At 46.3% G+C, this 26,447-nt stretch overlaps 1 protein-coding gene across 1 annotated transcript in view; it reads left to right on the forward strand.

The window, feature by feature from the left end:
• The window catches only part of Grid1 (glutamate receptor, ionotropic, delta 1), a 748,070-nt gene that overhangs the window by 137,154 nt on the left and 584,469 nt on the right, over nucleotides 1-26,447 (forward strand). The window contains exon 3 of the mRNA XM_013032063.1: nucleotides 9,083-9,367. Coding sequence (XP_012887517.1) covers nucleotides 9,083-9,367 — 285 coding nt within the window. The remainder of the gene's footprint in view (nucleotides 1-9,082; nucleotides 9,368-26,447) is intronic.

Raw genomic sequence — 26,447 nt, forward strand, 5'->3', positions numbered from 1 at the left:
ACACACACACACACACACACACACATGTGTAGGTTAGAATTTCACTTTCCTGAGATTGGAGAGCAGTAGAACAAATGAATACCTTGAAGCTGTATGGTGTTAGGTTTGAGCACAATATAGACTGAGCAGGTGGCAATATCAGGGAGGGATTAGCCAGGCAGGGATCCTAAAGGCGGGTGATGGGGTGGAATGGTAATTGTGGAAGCCCCACTGGGGCCAGGTATTAATGTCTAGAAGCAAATAAACAAGGAAGCTCATAACACATATAGAGTATCCAAATGATGGATTGGTATGGCAGAAGGAAGGCCAAGATGAGACCTCTGAAGAGCCAGAGAAGGGACCAACGTTAGAGGGAGAAGCTTCATTCCTTCCCCAGTGTTTCATACAAACGCAGGTGAGTCTGAAGATCTTTTCCTTTTTCTTTTGTGCTATTCTTAGGGCTTGAACTCAGGACCTGGGTGCTGTCCTTGAGCTATTTGTACAGGGCTAGCACTCTACCACGTGAGCCACAGTTCCACTTCCAATCTTAAGTTGGTTCACTGGAGAGAAGAGTCTCACAGAATTTCCTGCTGTGGCTAGCTTCAAAATGTGATCCTTAGATCTCAGCCTTTTGAGTAGCTAGGATTACAGGTGTGAGCCCAGCTTGAGTTTGGCGATCTTGAGGTAGACTCCTGAATTATCTTGCAACAACCACTTAAGGTTTATGCATAAATAGGGAAGCAAGGCCATTAGTTCACCTTGGGGAAGAAGCCTGGGAGAACAGAGGGGAAGTGGTGGGGAAGATGGTAAGGTCATGTGTGGGGTGGGGAGCCCCACAGAGATTGGTGACCATAGCCTTTCAGGGTTACAAACAGCAGGATGTCAATCATTCTGAGCTGCTTGCTTATATGAGTGGAAAGATGTGTGGGCAGCCACCACCTGGGCTGACCCTGGGTCATACCACTTGAACAATAGAATGAAAGAGAGGAGAAGTGCTATGCAGGGTGCTGAGGCAGGAGCATTGAGAGTTGGGGGCCAGCTTGGACAATAGTAGTGGTATGACTGTCTCAGAAATAAAGCAAAAACAAGCAGAGTACCAGTGGTTCACACCTGTAATCCTAGCTACTCAGGATACTGAGATCTGAGGACTGCAGTTTGAAGCCAGCTCAGGCAGGAAAGGTTGTGAGACTGTTATCTCCAATTAACCACAGTGAAGCTAGAAGTGGAGCTGTGGCTCAAAGTGGTAGAGCACTAACCTTGAGCAGAAAAGCTCAGGGATAGCATCTAGGCACTGAGTTCAAGTCTCATGACCAAGAAGCAAAAGTAAAACCAGAAGGGTTGGAGTATAGCTCACGTGGTAGAGGAATTATCTAGCAAGCTTGAGGCCCTGAGTACTCCAGTACCACAAAAACAACAGAACAATAGGGAGAGATGGGTGGGTGGGGAGGACAGGGGATCAGAAATGAGGTGACCCCAATAGTGACCACAGAGCAAGTAGGGACAAGAAGCCAGTGTCAGCAGGGCAGGAGTGAGGGCAGGCAGGAGTGAGGGTGAGTAGGAGTGAGGGCTTACAGGTCTCCATAAATACAAGAGCTGCCATCAGGATGATAAAGGTTGACAGAAGCCAGCGGTCAGTAGGTTGCTGGTCCTTATCCAGTGTGTTTTGTGCTCAAGATAGAGGAATCTTCCCAAGGGAGTAGGGGTGGGGAGGAGGATCAGGGATCAGTGCTGCTTTTTTTTTTTTTTTTCTGTTCCTGGGGCTTGAACTTGGGGCCTAGGCACTGTCTTCAAGCATTTTTGCTCAAGGCTAGCATTCTACCACTTGAGCTATAGCTCCACTTCCAGCTTTTTTTTTTTTCTTTCTTTTGGTAGTTTATTGGAGGTAAGTATTTCATGGACTTTCCTGCCCAGGCTGGCTTTAAACTGCAGTCCTCAGCTCTCAGCCTCCTAAGATGCTAGGATTACAGGTGTGAAGCTGCACTGTATGGCACTAATGGCCTTTTACAGCTCTACTGGCTCTGCCTGCCTATTCCATGGCTTTTGTTTACCCTTTACATGTCTTAATAAAAGATGAAAAATATTTATTCTCCATAGATCAATAATTTACTATGAGTTATGACAATACTAAATTTGGTCAATTATTCATTGGCTATAAAGTATTTATAAATGCTACCTTAATTTAAAGCATTAGCTATTAGGATTCAAATATTCATAAAGCCAGAGCTGGTTTAAAGGAGGAAAGGAAGGGCAGAGATAACAAGGTGACTAGGGGAAAGTGGGCGATTGTGGCTGTTAAGATTCCTGGAGGCATGAGGTGGTCCCAGGAGCCCAGCTTCTGGGAACAGCCTCAGGGCAGGCAGAAGTGCTGGGCTCCCTCACAAAGATCATCTGGGTCTGCTCAGAGTTCTGTTCTGCCGTCTGCTGCCTGCAGAACCTTACAACGCTCACAACATGAAATGCCCATCCGGGGCTGCTTCTCCTTCAGGCAGAGGCCATTCTGTGTGGTCCACTGGGAAACATCCTATTCTTTAAGATAGTACCCAGAGGCCAGTTCACCTGGGCTGCTTATTGAGGGGTTCGGGATCTCAAGGAACAGGGATTACATGGATGGATTATCCAGCAACCAGGTTTTGTTTTCAGGGGGTGCATGTGTGTGGTTCCCAGGGAATGAAGCATCCAGGGTGCCTGGCAGAGGGGACAGGGGGCTGCTAGCCATCATGATCAGGTCCTGGCAGGAGAACCGTGGTTGTCCCCTAGCACAGGCCTCCTGAGTATTGCTTCTAGCTTTAGCCTGGAATTTTCTAGACACACCCTTGGGGATAGAGCAGAGTATCAGTGCCAAGCCTGGCTTCACTGCCTTGGGAGGGCAGTTCTCTTATCTCTGGTATCCACCTGCAGGGAGGTACCAGTGACTTGGCAAACCGAGGCAGTGCCTTTGGCTTTTCTTACTGAGGAGCAGAGATCCTGCCAGGGTGAGTGTTATGGAGACTTTGTCTTGCCTAGTAGTGAATACCGTACCTGCCACGTTCACCCAAGTCCCCAGATGCTAACATCTGGAGAAAGCTGACAAGAGCAATTGTGGATGGAGGGCTGTGCTTGGCTGGCCCAGCTCATGGCTCTTTTGCACTCTGAATGATCTCTCTCCTCCAGGTTTTTGTGGACCTTTTGACTAGCTTGGAGAACTTTCTGGATGCCTTCTGTGTCCTTGGGGCAGAGCTCTGGAAAGGAAGCTTGAGTTGGGTATTAGTGTTCATCTGTACTTTGTTCATCTGTACTTCCTTCTTCCCTTTGATAAGTTGTGTTAGTGAATCCTTATTAACCTAAGCTTGCCTTCTAATCAAGGGAGAAGTCAGCTTTATGATCATATGGTATTGGAGCAAAGAACAATAACTGGAAGCTGGTGTCTTCTGAGAGCTCTGGAAATGACTCTAAGCTCCAAGCCATAGAACCCCGATTTCTAAACTCCTGTATAGTAAGCAAGTAGTGTTCACAGAATGACCTTTCATGGAGTATGAAAAACAGGCTTGCCAAATGGAAGAAGAAATACTCATAGACAGAGATACAGAGAGAGAGAGAGAGAGAGAGAGAGACAGAGAGAGAGACAGAGAGAGAGAGAGAGAGAGAGAGAGAGAGAAAGAGAGAGAGAGAGAGGAGAGGAGAGAGAGAGGATAGAGCCCTGCCAAATGGAGAGAAGGGAGAAACACTCGTAGACAGACAGGCAACAGGCAGTTAGGCAACAGACAGAGAGAGAGAGAGAGAGAGAAAGAGAGAGAGAGAGGAGAGGAGAGAGAGAGGATAGAGCCCTGCCAAATGGAAAGAAGGGAGAAACACTCATCGATAGATGACAGACAGACAGACAGAAAAAAGGACAAGGCAGAGAAAACAGCCCTGCCAAATAGAAGGGAGAAATACTCACAGAGAGAGAGAGAGAGAGAGACAGACAGACAGAGAAATAGACAGGCAGACACACAGACAAAGAAGGTAATACAGAGAGAACAGTACTGCCAAATGGAGAGAAGAAATACTCATGGACAGACAGGCACATATACAGAGGTAAAGAGACAGAGAGAGACAAGACAGAGAGAGTGAGAGAAACTAGCTCTGCCAAATGTAGAGGAGAGAGGGAGAGGGAGAGATAGATAGATATGTAGATGAGAGAGAATGTGTGTGTGTGTGAGAGAGAGGGAGGGAGAGGGAGGGAGAGAGAATCCTGCAGAGGATCAAGCCCTTGCCCCAGGTCCCACAGTGTGGTCCACAGCTGTCTCAGACCCGCATCTCTCACCGCAACCAGGACACGAGCTGAGTTGTGTAAGGTCTCATCTCACACAACCTCGATTAGGCTAATAGCTGATTTGGCTTTGATCTGATGTATTTTGATCTTATTATTTTTATGTTAGAAGCTTCTAAATAATCATCATTTCAACAGTGCCCCAATTAGCAGGCCATTCACAGTGGATTGAAAATTGACTCGCATTGGGTCTCTCCATTAGTGCCTGGGAGAGACTTCCAGCCTTAATTATCCACCCTATTCCCCAAGACTGAGCGCCTGTGGTGCTGCAGGAGGGGGTGGGCCAGCAATGGTCCTACGCCCACCTCCCTATCAGCTTGAGGATGGGGATGGGGGGGGTGAGGGGAGGAAGGGTTGCTCTTAAGTCTGATGACCGATCCTTTCTGAGATCTCAGGTGTGACTTGGGAGTGTCTCAGCACTGGGCAGGAAAGTGACATCTGTGTGGCATTTTTCTGTGCTCAGCTAGGCATAGGCACTTGGAGCCTTGTTCTAAGTCAATGCTGCCATGGCTCTGCTGGGCACAAGGCTAGGATATGAGGGAATCCATGCTTATGGCCACATGGCTGCTGCTAGAAGAGCAAATTTGGAGCTTGGGTCCATGAGAGTCTGGTGAGGTAGCAGGTAGAATCTGGGTCTTTGCCATACTGGCCCACCCTATCTTCTGGTTGACATACTTGTTTTTCCTTTGATACTCTGATGCCAATCTCCAGTATACTTCTTTCCGTACTTCTGGGAACTTCCTCTCTCTTCCCTCACACCAAATTGTGGTGTCTATCTCTTGCGTATCCTGAGTTACCACAGCAGAGGCTCTCCTTGGTGGGTGCATGAAACACACAGGGGCAGGAGCCAGTTCTCAGTGTACAGTGGTGTGTGTGCTCAGATGAGGAAATGGGATAAGATTTGCCATCAGAAATCAAGTGTTGATGTGGGAGGGAGCTGGGTGGATGGGTACCAAGAGCCAAGTTGACTAATGTTGATGGAGGGTCCTTCCTTCTACCAGCCTTCTACAACTAAGGGCTGGAATCCCTGAATTGTTTCTGTCCCAGTGATACTTTGTTTTAAAAGATTACTTTTAAAGCTGGCTGCTGGTGGCTATAATCTTAGCTACTTAGGAGGCTGAGATCTGATTATCACAATTAGGAAATTCCTTGATACTCTTATCTCCAAGTAACTATCTTTTCCTCCCTACCTCCCCCCCAAAAAAAAAGCCAGAAGTGGAGCTTTGGTTCAAGTGGTAGAGGTGAAAAAGCTTAAGGACAGTGCCTAGGCCCTGAGTTCAAACCCTGAGACCTGAAAACACACACACACACACACACACACACACACACACAATTTCCTTTTAAGATTATAATATCTTGGTATTGACAAAATTATGTTCAAAAGAAGGAAGAACAATCTATTCATCTTCATAGTGCCTTATCTTTTGGGTGGGGGTTGTTGCTGGTTTTCTTTTCATATATATATATAGATATATATATATATAGATAGATAGATAGATAGATAGCTTTCTGTCAAGTTGCCATCAAAGTGAGCTGATAATGTTGTGTATTATTTTTCTTGCTTGACCACCTCTCAGAACTATCTTTCACATCCCTGTGACGACATGGACAGAGGCTGGGTGGAATCACTGTAGCCCTGGTCCCTTGATGGTTGAGTCATTTCACATTTCATTATCTGGGGCAGGGAGGCAATGATCTATTCTCTACATGATGTCCCAGGGACTGTGTGAATTCTCATATATCATATATTCCTCAGAGTTTTCCCCAGAGGAATTTCTCACACCATGGCTCCTCTTCTCTTCTTTGTTGCCTCCTGTTTACCCATTATTGGAAGATATACTTTTCTTTTAAGGAATTTCCTATTAATGTCACCTAATTTTGGCAAAGTATAGAGAAGAAGGAAAACCATTTCTAGGCTCCTTCTGAATGAGAGTCACTTATAACATTTTGCATTATTTCCTACTGGTCTTTCTTTCATGCGTGTTGTTTTATTTAATTGATACCATAGAAATGCATACAATTTTGTATTATTTTCGCATACCTTTTGATGACAAGCCCTTTCCCATGTTATTGTGGCACCTTTGTGAGGAGTTTCAAAGGCCACATGTGCTCTGCAAGTAGAATACTTTCATAACCACCCATCTATTTGCATTTTTCAGGTCATTTATGATATTCTCGGAGTACTGCTAAACACTCTCTGCATTGATTTTGGGTTTAGCCTCCTTCCTACCATTTGGCTAGATGCTAAGAGAGGAGCTATTGATCAGTGGGTACATGAAAATGGCAGGGCCTCAAGTATCCCTTTCAGGGGCGTCTATTGCCTATTGTGTGGGGGGCCCTGTGTGTGTCTTCGGAGGGACAATTCACACAACTGAGGTTGAACGGAAGGGTCAGAGAGTCATGTAGCAATGTAAGCTGTCATAACGGGGGCAGTGTGGATATTTGTCATTAAGCAATCCTTAGCCTGCCTGGGAAGGACAGTCTGAATCCCAAAGCAGGAATGAGTATGTGGATTGAAGATGCGAGGGGCCAAGGGAGAAGGGGATCAGGCGGAGCTATGGTGAGGGGCAGGGATAGGAAGGCCTGCAAAATTAAGGAGTATGAGCTCCTCAAATCTCTTGACTCTGCTTTTAGACAGGTATGGCATTATTGTGTTTCTGTGAAAGTGGATGAGTATTTGGGTGGTCTAAGATTCCTAAGAGACTTCATTATTTCATGGGGCCTTGGGGGAGGTGAGTCAGCAGAGGGAAATAGGGGGGATTTGAGGTGTTACTCATGATGTGCTTGGAGGTGCAAGGTGATCTCCTGGCATGGGGATCCCCTGCCTTTGGTGCTCCCAGTGTGAAAGGTCCTCTCCCTCACCTTCTCGGCCTCTGGCTGCCACCTTCTCCTTCTCCTTTTCCTCCTTTGCATTCCCATTCTTCTCCTTTTCTTCTTGTTCCTCTCCTCCTCCTCCTCCTACTCTTGCTAATCCCAGGGCTTGAACTCAGGGCCTGGGTGCTATTCCTGAGCTTTTGTATTTAAGATTAGTACTTTACCACTTGAGTCACAGCTCCATTTCCAGCTTTGTTTTGATAGTTATGATTGAAGACACAAGTCTCATGGACTTTCCTGCCTGGTCTGGCTTTGAACTGTGATTCTCCGATCTCAGCCTCCTAAGTATCTAGGACTACAGGTATGAGCCACCAGTGCGTGGCTTTCACGTCCTTCTTGATTCAGGCTCTCTTGTTCTTCACCTCCTTCCCCAGCTCTGTCTTAGGCATTACATAAAGGCAGGGACTCCTGCCCAAGGAACCTCATTGTCAAAGTTGTTCAAAGTCTGCTGTGTGTAGCAGATGGCCACTGCCATTCACAGGCTGTGTTTTGAAACTGCATCTGCCTTCCCACATTCCTGACATTGCACAGAACATTCATAAGAAATGTGTGCTTCAAAACTGGCACAGGGATTGTGGCATGGAGAAGTGTAGCTTTCTATTATCTGACCTAATGATGTACCCAGACGGCATGAGTGTGGGGCTATAGGTGCGCCCCTTAGTGCCTGCTGGATGACTTCCAAACTTGAGGCCCTGAGTGTGTCAGAACCTGAAATGACTACTGGTGGCTTCTTAAGGTTTCTCCTCCCAGCTTTGGTGACCAGCCTGGCACAAGTGCATCTTCCTTTGTGATTGTCAATCAGGCCTGGATGCTGAACAGTCCTGGACTTGGGACCAAGCACTTCCTCTGAGGTTTACCCAGCATTTTCATGGTAGAACTCTAGTATTCTTGGTTAGAAGATATAGATTCCTGTTTTTGAACTCAGGACCTGAGCTCTGTCTCTTAGCTTTTTCTCTCAAGGCTGGTGCTCTACCACTGGAGCTACAGTTTCACTTTGAGCATTTGGGTGGTTAACTGGAGACAAGAGTCTCATAGACTTTTCTGCCTGGGCTGGTTTTGAACAGCATTTCTCAGATCTCAGTTTCCTTAGTAGCTACGATTATAGGTGTAGGCCAGGGGTGCCTGACAAATTTCTCCTTTTTTGGGTACCAGTCCTGTGACTTGATTTCAAGGTCTGAACACTGTCCCTAACCTTTTGTACTCAAGGCTGGCACTCAACCATTTGAGCCATACTTCCTTTTCTAGCATTTTGATGATAAATTGGAAATAAGAGTCTCATGGACTTTCCTTCCTGGGCTGGCTTTGAACTGTGATCCTCAGATCTCAGCTTACAGAATGAGCCATCAGTGCCCTTTCTGCCTATTTCTAATAAATTAAAAGTATGTCTATGTAGTTTGTCAACTATTTGCCTGAGTCCTCTGACTTAATGATAACCTTCTCCTTTTTAGTACCAGTCGATTCAGTCCAGCCAACAACTGTAGAGCACATAGTATATTCTGAGCTCCTGGCAAGGTAGTGAGGATGCATGTATGTCTCATAATGAAATTTTGGCTCTTAAAGGGAGGGGTCATGATCTCCACTGGGAAACAGGAAGGCTAGTTTGGAGCTTTGCTGGGGGAGTCAGTTAGATTTGATGGAGAGACCCCCCTTTTTTTTTTTACTGTTCTGGTTTGAATGACCTAGGGAAAATGGTTTGTACACTTTCTATGTCCATGTTCCAATGTGCTATACCAGCACTGGACTGTTCCATTGGAAGCTTCGCAGGGGAGTCAGTGAGATGCTCATGAAGAGCCACTGGTCTGTTTGAGATGAGCTCTTGTCCTTGGAAGGAGGCAGCATTCCAGGGTCCTGAGCCTGAGCTGGTAGCTGAGCTGTATGAATTAGAGCCTGGGCAGCTCTGTTGGATATTGACCCCTCCCATTCTCTTCCTTCTCTTTACAGCCTGTGACCTCATGACCCAGGGGATTTTGGCCTTGGTGACATCCACTGGTTGTGCCTCCGCCAATGCCTTGCAATCCCTTACAGATGCCATGCACATCCCACACCTCTTCGTTCAACGCAACCCTGGGGGGTCACCACGCACCGCCTGTCATCTGAACCCCAGCCCCGATGGTGAGGCCTACACGTTGGCTTCAAGACCCCCTGTCCGCCTCAATGATGTCATGCTCAGGTTGGTGACAGAGTTGCGCTGGCAGAAGTTCGTCATGTTCTACGACAGCGAGTATGGTGAGTGGGGAGTGACTGGAGGCTACTTTTGGGGGTTCAGGTGTAGGGGAGGCGGGGTATCCAGAAACTCAAAACAGGCATTATTAGAAAGCTGGCAAAGCTCGGGTCGGTGGTTGGTAGTCCAAGCTGAATGGGCCTCAGGATTGTAGGGCCCAACCTTGAATTTTGTGAGTGGGAGAAGAGCTGAAAAACTGGATCCCTAGACAGGCACTAATGTTGCCTAGCAACAGCACCTTATCATGACAGCTGAAGTTTGAATCATCTTAGAATTTTCAATAAAATATTAATAAACTATTGGCAGAGATCCGAAGAGCCGCATCTAGGCAGCGGCAGGGGCTGCCAGTTTAGGCTTACCTATGCCAGATGTTTGCCTGGCCTTCTTGACTCCTTGTCTCTCTTCATTTCTATCTAATCTCAGCCTCAAAGTCTCAGGCTGGGACAAAGGTCAAGGACGAGATGCCTCAAGGATCACAAGGCCAGCCTGGGTTTGTGGGGCTGAGAGCACCATGAATGATTGGACATGGCTTTTTTGAAAACCTCTCATAAGAAAACAAGCATAATTTACTTGTAGAAAAAAAATCCACATAAAATGGGCTTTGGAGAAATGGCTTCATGTTGGCTGCAGATTGCTCTGTATAGATAAATCAGCCTGAGTGCTAAGATAAAATAGTCTCTACATTTTGCATTTAAAAAGTTGCTTGGAAGCCAGGTGCTGGTGGCTCATGCCTCTAATCCTAGCTACTCAGGAGACAGAGATCTGAGAATCGTGGTTTGAAGCCAGTTGGAACAGGAAAGTTGGTGAGACTTTTACTTCCAATTAAATACAAAAAATGCCAGAAGTGGTGCTGTGGATCAAGTGGTAGAGCATAAAAGCTTCAAGACAGCACCTAGGCCCTAAGCTCAAGCCCCAGGACTGGCACACATGCTTAAAAAGTTACTTGGAGGTGATTGAGAATCACATGCAATTAGAAGAAATAAGGCAGAGAATTCCCATGTGCCCTTCATGCCAGCTTTCCAAGGGCAGCGTCTTGCCTGAATGTTGTACAGTCCTACGAGCAGGATTTGGCCTGGGCACAGCCAATAGATCTTATTCATAGTTTACCACATAGCAGGCACTGGTTGGTATGGGTTTATGTCCATGCAGTTTTATCACAGGTACAGATTCATACGACCACCAGTCAAGATCCAGAGGAGTTCTTACTTAGGCATGTCTCCACTGCCCCTTTATAGCCACAGCTGCTTGATTGCCTGGTAATGGAAGGGGGGGCGGGAGAGGGGGAAGATATTGGAGAGGGTCAGCAAATCCATGGCTGGGGCTGGAGTGGAATGGACAATCTTTTGCAAGTCTTATTTTGTCTCCTGGTGAAATAACTACTTTGCCAAGAACGTAACTAAGAAAAGAACGCAACATATGTTTGCATTTGCCTAAATACTCTGCTTCTCTAAGACTGAGGTGCTGTTCTCAGCTCCTGAGCAAATATGCAGCTTGAAGCCTTCCAGGAAGAATTGAAAGAGCAAACACTTACTGTGCTGAAATAATGACGAGATAGCGATGGAGCCAGGGGGCCTGAGGCTCCTGGAAATTGACTGAACTCTGTCAAGGACCTGGCCTTTCCCTCCCACCCTCCGCTAAATCTCTGGATCTTTGAGAGGAATCAGAGACTTTAGAACAGCCAGGAGGCACCACAGGGATTGCTCTGGGGCCAAGCCTTCCTCTGAGATCTCTTTGGGATGGTGGCTCAAGTCCAATGTGTTCTAATTCTGGGTCCTGTGGATGTTGGGCACTGCCAGGGGTGGAGAATGCTGTTGTCCAGTGTGTATAGGCCCTCCCTACCTTGCTTTTCCCAGGTGTCATTGCTTTCCATCTGCTCTGGCTCACAAGCCACCTTCTGGTCCCTGGGAGGCTCAGGGGGGTCCAGTCACAGATGGTCAGCTCCCCAGCCTGCCTTCCCTTGTCTGGCTTCTGTGACTCCTGCTAACAGAGTGACACTTGGTGGCGCTTGTCCAGACCCTGTTTTCTTCTTCTTTGATTTATTTTATATTGTTATTATAAGTTGATATACAGAAGGGTTATGGTTACATAAGTCAGATAAAGAGTGCATTTCTTTTTGGATGGTGTCACCCCTTCCCTCACTGTCTCCCAGTTTTTCCCTGCTGTCTCCACCCATATGTTGTATAGTTCATTTTCAAAATAGTGTGTAGTGAGTATCACTGCTGCATTTGTTCCCCTTTGGTTCTCCATTTCTGTGCTCCCTTATCCTCCCCAAAGACAGATAAACACACAGAAAGGCAAAAAAGCAAAGAAAATGAAAATAGCTATAAGGAAAAAGAAAACCTTGTTTCTATTTCTTGGAGTTCATTTTGATAAATATTATTTTTGTATGATCAGAGGTACAGAGGCATTGAGCCGTTGGGTTCCTCCCTTAAAAGCATCCTCCTTGGAAGTGGCGCTGTAGCTCAAGTGGTAGAGCACTTGCCTTGAGCTGAAGAGCTGAGGGACAGTGCCCAGGCCCAGAGTTCAAGCCCCACAGCCGACAAAAAAAAAAAAAAGCACCTCCTTTGGTCTCACCTTGTGTGAATGCCTAGAGTCATGTATAATTTATCATGCCCCGGTGTGTTTTAGATCTAGCTTCGGCATATGAGAGAAAAGTTGTGCTGTTTGTCTCTCTGAGCTTGGCTTACCTCACTTGACATGATTTGTTCTGGGTCCACCCATTTGTTTTCTTCTTCTTCTACCGTTCACCCCTCCACTCTCCTCAGGAAGGCACCCTGATTCCCACTTCTCCTGGGGTCTCACTCACTGACCTGTGCTCAGCTTGTGTGGCTTATTCTGTCTTTGAGGGGCACTAGACTCCCTCATCAAGCGGTCAGCCCCCAGGAGAGCCACCCGCATGCTCTCCACTGTGCATCTCTGCTGTCCAGCACAGGGACTGGCACCAACGAGTTCTAAGCATGGTCACCTATGTGAATGAACCAACTCACAGATGAGGAGATGGGAATTTCCACACAAATGTTTCACCAAAGACAAAGGAGAGACAATAAGAAAGATGAGGGTGCAGGACAATCTGACCTCTGAGTCAGGAACACAATTCACCCAGCAGAAATGCTGTCCGGCCTTATCTCCTCTTCTCCCTCATCCAAACTTCTAAGCCAGCCATAAAGATGTCTCTTATGTTCCAACCTGTACGGCTTGGCTACCTGCAGTGGAGGGTGGGGTTGAACTTGGTTTTCAGCCAGATTGCTCTTTATTTGATTCCCAGAGTGGAGGACTTGTAGTTTTCATCTGGTGGATCCTTGTGGGTCATTTATTTGAGAGATCATCATGCTGTCAGAGGCTATGTAGGGACTCAGCAAGATAAAGTGCTGTGGTTGCTCTGGTCATCTGTGGTAAAGGAAGGGCTGACAGTGACCCGCCATGCTTGTCTATTCTGACCAGAGCAGGGTAGGGGTGGAGGTGAAGGGAGCGTCATAGAGCCACCCTATCTAGTGAGAAGTCTGTGTGAGACTTAGTGCACCTACTGTGCTGTCCAGGGTTCTGTGGCACTTAGCTTTACTCTCTGAAGGCCAGATCTCTTTTATTGTTCTTGGTATTGGACCTTTCTTGTTTACTCTGGCCGTTGGCCTGCCTTGACAATACGTGTTCACCCCAAAGCATTCTCTGGAAAGATTGCACTGCCCTGACACTCACTGCTGATCCTAGCTTGTCCCCTCCCACCCAACCCAGCTTAGCCTCCAGCCTGGTTTCCAGCCTGCCTTCCCATTCATATTGGAGGCTGGGCATGGCTGCAGCCATGTATTCTCGGCTAAAGGTGGATTCTTACTCCCTCCCCCCCATACAGCTGAGTTCCATAGGGGTCTCCACCTCTCTCAACCACAGCTGCTCTAGCTGCAGACGGGCCAATTAAAAAGCAAATTGAGTATAAAGACTGATTTATTCCTCCCGAAGTCAAACAGGAGTGGTTTGGAGGTGTAGTGAGTTTTGTGGATTCTGATCTTGGAGGTGTTTGTACATAAGCATGTTAGGTCATTTAAGTTGCCCAGTGGCTGCAGAGGCAAGATTATTGCTACATTTTTATACACGAGGAATGTGGAATGCTGGGAGATTCTTTCTGACTTTAAGACACCCTACTTATTGATTGTGGGGATTGCAAGGCACTAGGTTCTCTTTTCTGTTTCCAGACAAAGTTGATGCCAGGGAGTAGGGAGGGAGGTTTAGCATGGACACACTGGGCCTGAGGCTGATGGTCAGACCACAGATAGTCCTTCCTTTGTGAGCTGAGGCTCAACTCCTCCACATTTGTCTCACTTGAAAAATCTAGATATGTCTTGCTCTGGTGGCAGAGAGATGTACTAAAGTTTGACCATTGCATGTTGCAACAAGGCCTTTGTGGTTTCCAGGGTATGCTGTTGGGAGGTGTGGTACACCTTTAAGAGGCAGGGCCTAGTGGGAGAATCTTAGGTCACTGGGGAAGTACCTCTGAAGGGGATGGCAGGACCCTGTTCTCTTAGTTTCAAGCTCTCTGATCTTCTGCTTTGTGATGTCAGTGGTTTGCTCCACCCTGTATCCCCACCATAACCAGCTACACCTGCCAGAGGCCCAAAGCAGCCCATCTTCCCGATCTTGGACTTGAACTACTAGAACTGTGAACCTGAATCAACCTTTCTCTTTCATGTTCAGTGAACTCAGGTACTTCATGATAGTGACAGGAGGCTGACTAATAAAGGGTGAGAGATAAGTTTGTATGTATATGGTTTACACAACTATGAGATGTGCCATTTGGTAAAATTCCATGGAAAATACTTGTATGCTTGTTGTGACAGCAAAAGGGAAAATAAGAGAAACTGACATCTGGGCTAGAAAATCTGTAACATGAAAATACCAAAAGTTTGGATCAAACAGAACAGAGAACTTTCGGTCTGCCACTTCAAATGCTGGTGTGTGTGTGTGTGTGTGTGTGTGCGCGCGCGCGTGCACGTGCACACACATGCATGTGGTATGCCTGTGTGTATGTATGTTTGGGAGTGGGTGCTAGTAGCTGTAATCACAATTTTCCTCTTCAGAATAAATTTGGATGTGGGTTGTAGTGGTGTTGGGATATTGAATATCATTGGCTCATTCATGAAAAATAAAAAAGTACTCACGGAGGCTGAGTACTGGTGAATCATGCCTAGAATGTGCTCAGTAGGCTGTGATCTGAGGATTGAAGTTTGAAGCCTGCCCTGTGAGACTCATATCTCCAAGTAAATAGCAAAATGCTGGAAGTGGGGCTGTGGCTCAAGTGGAGGTGTGCAAAGCCATAGTGCAAAGCTGAGTGAGAGTGTGAGGCTCTGAATACTGGCGTGCACACACAAAAGTGCTCCTGGAACCCTTACTAGGCACCATGTATTTCACCAGGCCCCATTTTAAACAGAGAAGTGGACCAGCTTTGCTAAAGTTGCACAAGGCGAATCAGAAGTCAGGGTCCAAAGTCCTTTTTCTTTATAGCGCTGACAGGGTGCAGAACACCCAACCCATGTGGCCTCTACTCCAGTCAGCATCCTGTGATGATTGGGACCTGGCATTCTGCAGAAACAAAGCCAGGTACCTGCATTAGTAGCCTCTGTTTATTTGTGCTCATTGATAAATTATTGTTTTTACATTATTATTATTATTTTATCTTATTATTATGATTGGCAGTACCGGGGTTTGAACTTGGGGCTTTGGGCTTGCTAAACACGCACTCTACCACTTGAATCATGACTCCAGCCCTCTTTGATTTAGATTCATTTCAGATAGGGTCTCACTTTTTGCCTGAGATCAGCCTAAGACTGTGATCCTCCTTCTTACACATTCTGAGTAGCTGGGATTACAGATATGCATTGCCATATCTGGACCTAAAATTAGGGTTTTTTAAAATAGAAAGTTATTTGTGGTTGCAAAGCATCAACAAAAAAGAAGAAAATTAGTGTCTAGAATTCACAGATCTGGTTAATAAATATAAAAGAGCCCCTATGTATTTCATACCCATCTTTTCTTCCCCCACCAAGGGAGGCTTAGCCACTATTTTGACTTTATGCTATCTGGTCCCTAGGTTGCCATGATAGTCATGGATCCTCAGATACACATGGCTTAATTGTTGTGTTTGTGAATCTTCTGTGTGTGGATAATACTTCCACACACTTCTGGGATTGCTTTTCTGGCTCGATGTTAGGCTCTTGAGCTGAGCGACAGAGAGAGCTTGGTGCCAGTGCTCTTAGATGTGGGTTGCTGTTCTTATGCTGAGTTGGGGCTGAGTACGGCTCCATCCTCCAGCAGGTGTGGCAGCTGCTCAGGGGGCCTCTGGTGAGTGTGGCACCTTCTCAGCTGGACAGCCGTCTTGGTTTTCATGGTGAATATCCTCCGTATAGGCATTGCCCCCTCCCCAGCACCTTCCTGCAGTGTTTCTCCCAGAAGTAGAGGACCAGAGCTGGCCAGTTCTGCTTGTCCTCATTATTGAGTTCACTCTGTACAGCAGGCCAGAGGACCCCATGCTCGCTAAGAACACACACCGTATCATTACGGCCTTAGTGTAAATTGAAGTAATAAATACTTTTGCCAGACAAAGTGAACAAGTGAGTTTAATTGCTAGGAAACCTACAGAAGAAGTTTGACAATAACTTTACCCAGACGAGTGTTTGGGGCTTTGTTCTTCAATCTAATTACAAAGCAACTGTACTTTAGAGCACATTAATTGTAGTGTTCACTGGAAGATTCAAGTTCATTAGCTCTGAGTTTCTCTCACCCCTCCATCAAGTTCAAGAGTGTGTCTAGGGATGGGAGGCGATGCCAGCTAGAGGCAGGGCTAGTGCAGAGGGGCGAGGCTGGTAGGCAGGGCAGGCACAGGGGGGTGAGGCCTGGCAGGCAGGTGAGTGCAGAACGGTGAGGCTGGGCTGGCTTCTGATGCATCCCCCTGTGTGGCTGTACTCTGCATCTTTTGCTTTTTTCTCTTTCCTTAATAAGCCCCTCTAATATGGAGGTGACTCTGCTGACATCCTCTGTTGCTGGTCCCCTTTCTCCTCAGCTCTTCTCAGACCTATCAGAGGGAGCAAGAAGAGGTTATAGGATCGATTTATCTATCTGTCTGTCTATCTATGTGTCTGTGTGTGTGTCTGTGCATCTCATCTCTCTCTCAGTCTCTATATATTATATTTTCTTGTGAATCCAATCACCACTGGAGCCTCTTACTTCTCTTATATATACGCACAAATATAACACATATGTATATACATACACATGTATATATACTATATACATGTGTATGTTATATACATATAGTTTATATACATGTAGACACACATATATCCATATATGTCCCAGGGTTTTTTTTTTTGTGCCAGTTCTGGGCCTGGATGTTGTCCCTGAGCATTTATGCACAAGGCTAGCATTCTACCACTTGAGCTACAACATCACTTTTGCCTTTTTGGTGGTTAATTAGAGATAAAGAGTTTCACAGACTTTCCTGCCCAAGCTGGCATTGAACTGAGTGAGATCCTCTGATCTCACTCTCCTGAGTAGCTAGGATTTTAGGTATGAACCCCCTGGTGCCCACTGTGAGATGTTTTTGTTTGTTTGTTTTGAAACAGGATCTCACTATGTCATACAGGCTGGCCTCAAACTTGTAATCTTCCTGCCTCAGTCTTCTGAGTGCTAGGATTATAGGAGCGCCCCACGCTACCTGGCTTTTGTTATTAAATACTAGAATTCCATTAAGGACCTAGCTATCATGTGACCCTATGTTACATTCAAGTTCATGTTCTTCTGCTTGCCGCATCTGTCTGGCTTTGGTTGTGCTGCTCTTTGAGGTGGGTAGCAGAACCAGTAGGCTGTCTAGCTTTTAGTTAGCACAGTAGTGAAGGCAAGAGCCTTCTATTCAAAGAGTTTTCTTGTTACAAAAGGATTCTAATGTGATTGGGCGAGGACTATGGGAAGCCCTGAGGCTTGAACTCAGGGCCTCATGCTCTTGCTCAGCTTGCTTGTTCATGACTAGTACTGTACTATTTGAGCCATGACTCCAGTTTGTCATTTGCTGATTAATTGGAGATGGAGACTTGAAGACTTTTCTGCACCCTTTTCTGCACTCAGGTTGGCTTCAAACCATGACCCTCAAGATCTCAGCCTCCTGGTATGATTCCAGGTGTGGGCTACCAGTGCATAGCTAGATGTTTTCTTGTGAATCCAAAGGTCTTCAATGACCACTGGAGCCTCTTACTCCTACATAGGAGTAACAGAGATAGTCCTTCAGTTGGACCTCCATTTTCTACCCATAGTCACCTCCTATACTCATCCCGCTCAATCTCTCCCCACTAGATCCTTGCTGCTCTGAACATTCCAGGCTTAGTCTTGGCCTCAGGACCTTTGCATTAGTTGTTCCATCTACACAGGACATTTATTTATGCAGAGAGAGGCAGCTGATTCCCACCTTGAGGGACTGACTACTTTTCCTTTTGGCACTCTTTTCTCTTTCATTTTTTCACAGTATTCCTATTTATTCAGTTTTTTTGATGTCCATCTTTCCCCAGTGAAAATGTGGATTGCTTGTAGTTTATTTAAAAAATATCTTTTTTAAAGCTGCTTTTTAAAATTTGGGGCTTGAACTCAGGACCTGGGTGGTGTTTGAGCTCTTTTGTTCAAGACTAGTACTCTACTACTTGAGCCACAGCTTTACTTCTGGCTAGTGGTTAATTGGAGATAAGAATCTCATGGATTTTTCTGCCTCGGCTGTCTTTGAACTATGATCCTCAGATTTTAACTTTGTGAGTAGCTAGGATTACAGGTGTGAACACGGGTGCTTGGCTTTTTTTTAGCTTTTTCAATCAGTGCATATTTATGGGATGCCCTGTGACATGCTGACACATGTTATGATGTACAGTGATCAGATCAGGGTGGTTGGCAGCGCTCTCACCTCAGACAGGCCCCTTCTTTGTGATGGGCATATCAAAAGCCTGTCTACTAGCTATTTTGAAATCTATATTTAAAGTATTTCCAACTACAGCCATGCTATCGTGTTAAACAACATTAGAAGCCATTGTTCCAATCCAGCTGCACCAGGCAGGTTTTATTTTACTTTGTTGAATGATGCTGAATTTGTAAAATTTAGAACTCAGAAGGTGCTCATTAAATATGTGATGAGTGAATGAATGAATTCATATTTTCAAGCTGGTTAATCACCCATTATTCTGCCAGGAAGGTTTCTTTTGAATGGGTGGTAAGGAAGGCTGGGGATCGAACCTGGGGCCTTGTACATGCCAGACAAGGGCTCTACCACTGAGCTAAACCCAAGCCCAGGTATTTGTTTCTTGAATTGGGATTTATAAGTGCAATCTCTGCCCTTGGTGGATGCTGAAGGGTATGTGAGAGCCAAGCTTGGCTTCTTCACTTCCTGCAGAGAACTCCGAGTATGTCAGAATCAGAGCTGGATGGTGTATGAACATAGCTAGCCCCCATCACCTTCCCCCAGGGAGGGGTGAACGTAGAGCCCTGTTGAAATCACAGCACCATAACAGCAGGGCTGCCAAGTTAGGGCTGCTGTGTCCGGCTACCATGGGAGGATTTGCCAAGCACTCTCTCTACTCTCTCTGATCTTTGTTTTCCCATTTTTGTAGTGGGGATAATAAACTACCTTCCTCAGAGCATTCTTGAGGCCGAAATGAAATGAAATGATGGATTTGAGAGTGGAAAGAGCTCCCTGTGGTTGGAAGACCATTTCTCATTTTCTTGCAGACCGTCAGTACCCAGGACAGCACTGGGCACTGAGCCTCAGGTTCATGTGCGCCACTGAACTGGACTGGCTGGGTGGCCTGCAGCCCCACCTTCGTCCCTGTAGACAGTGGGTTCTGAATTGCAGGAAGGTTGCTCAGGAAGAGGAAAACCATGTATAATGTCAGATCCTAGATGGGCTCCAAGTAGCTTACACCTGTAATCCTAGCTACCCAGGAGGCTGAAATCTAAAGATCAGAGTTCAAAGTCAACCAAGCAGGAAAGTCTGTGAGACTCATCACCAATTAACTGCGCCAATTAACCGCCGAAAAGCTGGAAGTAGAGTTGTGCATGCACACACACACACACACACACACACACACACACACACACACACACACACACACACACACACAGAGCCAGGGCCTGAATAGCAGGCATCATTGGAGAGATTTCAGGAAGGTTGGGGACTTAGAGCCAAGAGGGGAGGGGATGGAAGACACCCATGGAATGGAAAAGAACTGCAGTGACCCCTTTGGGCCCAGACAACTTGATGGAATGGGGTGGGCTCAGTGGCCCATTCCCTGTTCCTGTGGTAGAGTCTCTTGCTTTCGACATGAACCATATGTGATAACACCATCAAGGTTTGTCCTGGGCTGAGGTCCTTCCTGTCTAGTCAGGATGCTGAATAACAGAAGCTTGTTGATTTTTTTTTTGTGCCAGTCCTGGGACTTGAACTCAGGGCCTGGGTGCTGTCCCTGAGCTTTTTTTTTTTTTTGGCTCAGGTTTGGTACTTTAGTACTTGAGCCACAACTCCACTTCTGGCTTTTTGGTAATTAAGTGGAGATAAGAGTCTCACAGGCTTTGAACTGCGATCCTCAAGATCTCAGCCTCCTGAGTACTAGGCGTGAACCACTGGCTCTCAGCTGATTCTCATTTGTGTGGTGTTGGCAGTGGCTTCTTTTCTTCATGTGGAGGCTTTGGTAGGGGTACCCATGGGCCTGAGACCCTGAAGAGAGGGTCCACCCCAGGCTGTGCTATTTTCTATATGGGTAGCATTATGACTTCTCTACAGTCCTCTGTGTGTTCAATTCCATTCTGAAGATTGTCCTACAATCCACCTGGCTATGGCTTGGGTCTCACCTATGTCTGCTTGGCCTCCCAATGACTGTACCAGACATGAGCTTCAGCGGGGCTCTGCAGGGCCTGGGAAGCCTTTGTGAACACCAGGGGAAGAGTCCAGCTGAGTCCTGATAATGCCCAGAGGGGAAGACAGGGTAAGGTACTGGAAAGCTTAGAGGGGCTGCCATGGTTCCTAGGGTGATAGGAAAAGTGGAAGGGGAGATTGCTTTGTTTTTTGGTTTTGAAATAATAATAACAATAATATTTATAATAATATTTATATAAATATTATTATAATTATAATTATAATTATTTTTGTTGTTATTCTGGCCCTGGGGCTTGAACTCAGGGCCTGTGTTCTTTCTGTTCCTGAGCTTTTTTTTGCCCAAGGCTAGTGCTCTACCACTTGACCCACAGCTTGACTTTCATCTTTTTGGTGGTTGAAGGGAGACAAGAGGGATTTTTCTCAGGGATTTTCTGCCTGAGCTGGCTTTGAATGGTGATCCTCCCATCTCAGCCTCTTGAGTAGCTACGACACAGGCGTGAGCCACTGGTGCTTGGTTAGAAATTATTTTTCTTATATTTTAGGTGATACACACAAAATGAATATATTCTTGCTGAAAAGGTAAAATGTTCATGTGTATTAGGCTCCTCTTCTCTCTACATCCCTGGCCTCCCCTCAGCTGGAAGTACAGGGTAGGTCACGTGGCAGGCAGAAGTTTGCACCCCTGAACCCAAAGATCTTCAGATCTGTGCCTCCTTCCCATACTGCTTGACAACATCCTTCTACAGGTGAATTCTGGCCAGATTGGCTCACTTTGTTCTACCTCATCTCTTTACCTGCTGCTCAGCATCAGGCAACATCAGGCCTCTGTCCATTTCCTGTCCATGTCCTTTTCCTATTTCGTGATCCAGTCCTGTTTGGTGCCTTGCTGTCTATCTACACACAGTGCTACAGTGTGTCTCCTTTGACCACACATCTTCATTTGCACATCCCAGGGCGTCCATGGGATGAGGTGCTAGAAAGCCACGTTGCTGGGTCATGGAGACACTTGTGTTTTCCAATCAGGAAACAAGAAGATGGTGGTGGGGAGCCAGTGACTAACATAAGGCAGGAGGAGAAACCCTGTTTTTGTTCTGGGCCCTGTTTTTTTTTTCTCGACACCTTGGAGGAAGATAACTTCTCTGGTGCCATATTGCTGAGGAGAAATGTGAGCGAGCAAAAAGTCAGGGACAAAATCCAAAGTGAGAGAACAAAGTGAGATGTAGCAAGGGCGCTGTTTGGTTGTCAGCAGCTCTTGTGAGAAACAATTTGAGGATGGAGTCACCTGCAGGCTAGTGGGTGTGAGAAACAGGAAGTAGGTGGTGAGGGATGGGCTTGGGAGGCGATCCCTAGGTGTGTCCTGCCCTCAGAGACCACACCAATCCAGAGGACTGGAGATCCTGGATGAGGTCTCAGGCGTTATAACTGGGAGCTGGGGAAAGGCTGATGAGAGCTCATGGATTGAAACTGCTCTGAGTGGCCTAGGCCAGGATCTAGGCAAAGGAGGAGATGGTGTCGGGAATAAAGTTTGAGCTAAGAAGGGTCTTGCCAATTATCAGAGCTGATCTGAGTTGAAAGGGGCTGTGTGTGACCCCAGGGACACCATGGCGGGTAAGGTTCTCAGGGTGGCCACCCACAAGCACTGGTCTTTGGATGACTAGGCATTATAAGAGAGAGCTAGGCTGGGTGCGGGTGGCTCACTCTTGTAATCTTAGCTATTCAGGGAGCTGAGATCTGAGAATCTCCGGTTTGAAGCCAGCCCAGGCAGAACAGTCAATGAGACCAGCAAAAAGCTGGAAGCGGGAAAGCACCAGTTAGCTTTGAGCAGAAAAAGCTAAGTGACAGCATCCAGGCCCTGAGGTTGAGCCCCAGCATATGAGAGTACTAGAATGAGAGAGAGAGAAAAAGAGAGAGAGGAGAGAGAGAGAGAGAGAGAGAGAGAGAAAGAGAGAGAGAGAGAGAGAGAGCACGCACAAGGAACATGGAGACCCAGCCATAGCCAGAGACACCAGATACACAAAGATAGTGAAATACTGACAGAGAGAGTGAAATTCTGGCATCTTCTCTCCTTCTATCCCCCGTCTCTGGAAGGTCACTGAGCCTGGAAGGGAAGTTTTGTTTTGGTTGGGGGGCGGAGGAGGAACTCAACAGAGCAGCACAAGGCAGGAGATGGGCGAGATGTCACACTGACTGAGAATTCCTTCCTCAGGGACTGCTTTTCTGTTCTACCCTACCCCTTATGTATTTTCCTCCTTCTCACCAGGCACTTTCCCTGCCTGACAGCCGTTCCTGTGATACTCAGAGCTCTGTTGAATGTTTTATTATCTTGGAAGCTTTCTCTGGGTCCCAGTCCCACTGCCAGACAGGCCGCAAAGCTCTGTGTGTGTCTCACACCAGGTCATTGGGTGTAGTCAGTGATTTGCTTTTCTCCCTCTGGTCTGCAAGTTCTTCCAGGGCATAAATTCCACATTCCTGACTTTGAATCTCTGGCAGCAAACATGGGGCCTTACACATTAGAAGCCTGAGCAGATGCCTACTGTGTGAATCAACAAACAGGCTGGAGGTAAAAAAAAGAAAATGCCCAGATATCTGGAGAGTATGCATGCATACACACACACACACACACACACATACACACACACGTATGACCGACCACCTACACATCTCAGGTGCCTGTGGTAATTAAAGTCAGAGGCACAGATAAATGTGGTCTGTGGCCAGCTATGAATCTTACTAACAGCCACCAAGAACGATCAATAAATTTGTCTCCTACCTTCCAAGCTGGCACAGGTTTCACTGGAGGGCTGAGGACAGCTCAAGGTGAAATCCTTTGTGTGCTCGACCTGTTACCAAGGCTTGCACAGAATGGGGAGCTTTAGGGGGACATTAGGCACTCTGCAAACCTGCAAGATGGGGAGGCCACCTGTGGTCTACTTGGTGCTTCTCTAAGCCTTGACTACTACCATTGTGGTCAGGGAGCCTGGCTACCTAGCCAGGGTATGCCATGGGGCCCTGGTCCTCCCCAACACTTCATGGGGCCCTCTCTCTCCATGACTCCATCAGTGCATTCAGTGAGATCACCTTATCTCTAGCATGGGACCTGGAAAAAGAAGTACTTTAAATAGTCTGTCTCTATTCCTTGCAAATACTCTGGCTGCCTCTGTGCTTGCCTCCCTCAGGGAGTAGATCTTCACAAATGGAACTTATTGCTGGGCTTAAGCAATGGATTTGGACATGCAACAACCAAGCAGGATGGAAGATGCACCAGGCCAGGCCAGCAGGCGTGGCTATCTTAGTGAGCTGCAGCTCCACTTTCCCGTTGGGTGGACTGTTTTTGTCCTGGAGGAGACAGGGACTGCGTCCTTGCTGGCTTAGGGATGGACACAAGTACGCTTCTGCCCTAGGCTGCTATGCAGAGGCCTTGGCCTGGTGTAAGAAGTCCAAAGCCATGCAGGTTTTTTCTGCACACACTCAAGGTGCCCTTGAGTTAATTTCTCCTCCCATCCATGCAGTGCAGAACCAATGCCCAATTTGCTGCTGTCCGAACAAGGGCCACACACATGCTGTGTTCACTTGGTCCAGGGCATCACTTTGTGTGTTGTGTGTCACTCATCAGTGCTCAAGAGGGTTTGTTGTGCCAAATGGCTCAGATGATGGGTAGGGAAAAAGCTTGGAGTCCTTTGAGACCTTCGCCCAGCCCTGCAACACTTCCAGCCATTAGGTCTTGGGTGAGTCTGTTATTCTGGGACTTGTTTTCCTTCTAGCATTTGAGCATCTCTAGTGGCATTTCTAGTCATGTGTCTTACATAGTAGCGGGGACTAGAAGCTTCCTAGGGAATGGGGGGGGATGTTTTTCTTTGAATTATTCCTTCTTGTAGCTCCCTTATGGAAATGAGCCCATAATGGCCAATTTCATATACATGTCAGCCCAGGCTTAGCTCCACTAAGTAGGTCCAATGCCTCCTGCACTAGAAATACCTCTTTGGAAATCAGGGCAACCCTAAGCATGGCTCCAGGATTTTGCTTCCTGGGGCTTCTAGCCCTCTGGCTGTTCCTGGGGAATCTCCTTTCTCCTGATCTCCCTCACTAGATCCTGGAAGATAGTATGATTTTAAGCAGTGAATGGTGGTTTGGTACTCAGGGTTTTGGTGAGACTATCTGATTCCAAGACCTGCCTCCAGCCTCTCTAGTTAATGTGAACTTGGGTTCAGGTTAAGGATCATGTGTCTTGGATGGCTCACAGGCTCTTACATCATAGCCTTGTGTGAGCTTTCAGTAGCAGACACTGAGCTACCAGGTAGTGCGTAGAAAGACAGAGCGAGACCCATAGAAAACAGATGCCAGATGTTTGGCATTATTATTCATTCCAGTTTGCTTGTGATGTAGTTGGGCCTCCAGGAGGTTCAGTAGCTCTTCTGAGGTCACAGTCAGCAAATGGCAGAACATGTGTCTCTGACCCCATCTCCAAGGCTTCGCTCATGGAGGGTGAAATATGATAAGGTTAAAGCTAAGAGGGATCCAGGGATGCCTTTTCTTGGTTATCCTTCAGGGATAACCGAGGCCTGAGGATGTCAGAGAAGAGCTGCTGGGTTCCCGTGTTTTTCTGAAGCTGATTCAACAAAGTGATTAGTTCTGTCTGGGAAGTGTCTCTGTACCTACCTTTCCTTCCCTTCAGAGATGAGGAAGCTTTCTCTGCCAAATGGCCATTTAGATACTTAAAATGTCATTTGAAGGCTGTACAAAATGATTGGTACAGGCAGATAGCCAAGGGAAGACCACCAGAAGCATACAAGAAATGCATGTATCTGTCCTATCATATGCCAAATGGTTTTTCTGAACCTTCTATGGCCTGTGGGCTGGATGTTCAAAACACTGCAAAAAGGAATGGATTAAATCTGCTAGGACCTGTGGGTGCATTGATGTCCTTCTTTGGGGGAGAGGGGCTCATTATGTGCCCTGAGTGTGACTCAGGGAGGTGGTGGCTGGTTCTCATGAGGAGAGAAAGATAAGCAATTATTGAGCGATTACTATATGCAAGCTTGGGTTTAGTTTTAAAAACTGATCTCATTGAATAATTATATTAGCCTTGAAAGTGGGTATTTTGAGTCAGTTTTCTGATGGGGAAATTGAGTTCAAACAGGCTACTTATTAGACCAAAGCCACCCAGCAAGGAAGAACAAGGATGATGGCTAAGTGATTTCAAGCTCTATCTATTCCTTAGAACAGCACAAAGTTTTTTCCAAGTCTTTCCATTTCCTAACAAATGGGGCAATGCCATTCTTTCTGATGGAGGCATATTAAGTGAAGTAAGCAAGGCACAAAGAAACATGGGTCCCCTGGTTTCCCTTATTTGCAATAACTAGTATATATCTGAGACAAGCAGAAAAGCTCAGATAAGATAATGTTAAGCGAAATGACCCCCAAGATAAGGACACAAGTGGTTTTTCTTTCTTGCTATTGTTTTTAACATACCTCATGTTTTTTTTTGTTGCTTTGTATGTCCCTCCCCCACAATATAACACCTGTTTTCACTGTATTTGGTGTGGCTATAATTTGGGGAGTGGAAGGGAAAAAACAAATTGTTTAAATAGGGATACAGGCTGACCCATTGCAACAATGAAATGTACAAGATGCTATGTCCAAAAACGAACTTTACAATTCCGGTGGGGGGATGGTGGTGGTGGGGGAATGTAGTTGTGGAGGTGGGAGGGAAGGGATGGTAGGGGAAAAACAAAGGAGGAGGCAGCAATGCTTGATAAGAAATGTACTCATTACCTTGCTCATGTGATTGTAACCCCTCTGTACAGTATTTTCACAATAACAAACTTATTTTAAAAAATTTCAAGAAAAAAGCACAAAGTTCTCAAATTCATTACCTCAGCTTCTACCAATGATAGAAAAATAGAGCAAAGGAAACCAAAAGTATGCAGAAGAAAAGGTTTAAGAATGATCAGAGTACAAAACAATGACATAGAAAACAGATAAACAATAGAGAAAATGAGACTGACAGCTGCTTGTTCATGAACATAAAATTGGTAAATCTCTAGAAATACTTGGTAAAGTCAATCAGCTGACCACCCCCCCAACCTACCAATCAACTCATCTACCCACTAACCAATCTATCCACCCACCAACCTACCAACCCACCAAACACATTAAAACAACAACAACAAAAACTAAGAGAGAACACACAAATTACA

The sequence above is a fragment of the Dipodomys ordii genome, unplaced genomic scaffold (genome assembly GCF_000151885.1).
Source record: "Dipodomys ordii isolate 6190 unplaced genomic scaffold, Dord_2.0 Scaffold148, whole genome shotgun sequence".
Classification (NCBI taxonomy): domain Eukaryota; kingdom Metazoa; phylum Chordata; class Mammalia; order Rodentia; family Heteromyidae; genus Dipodomys; species Dipodomys ordii.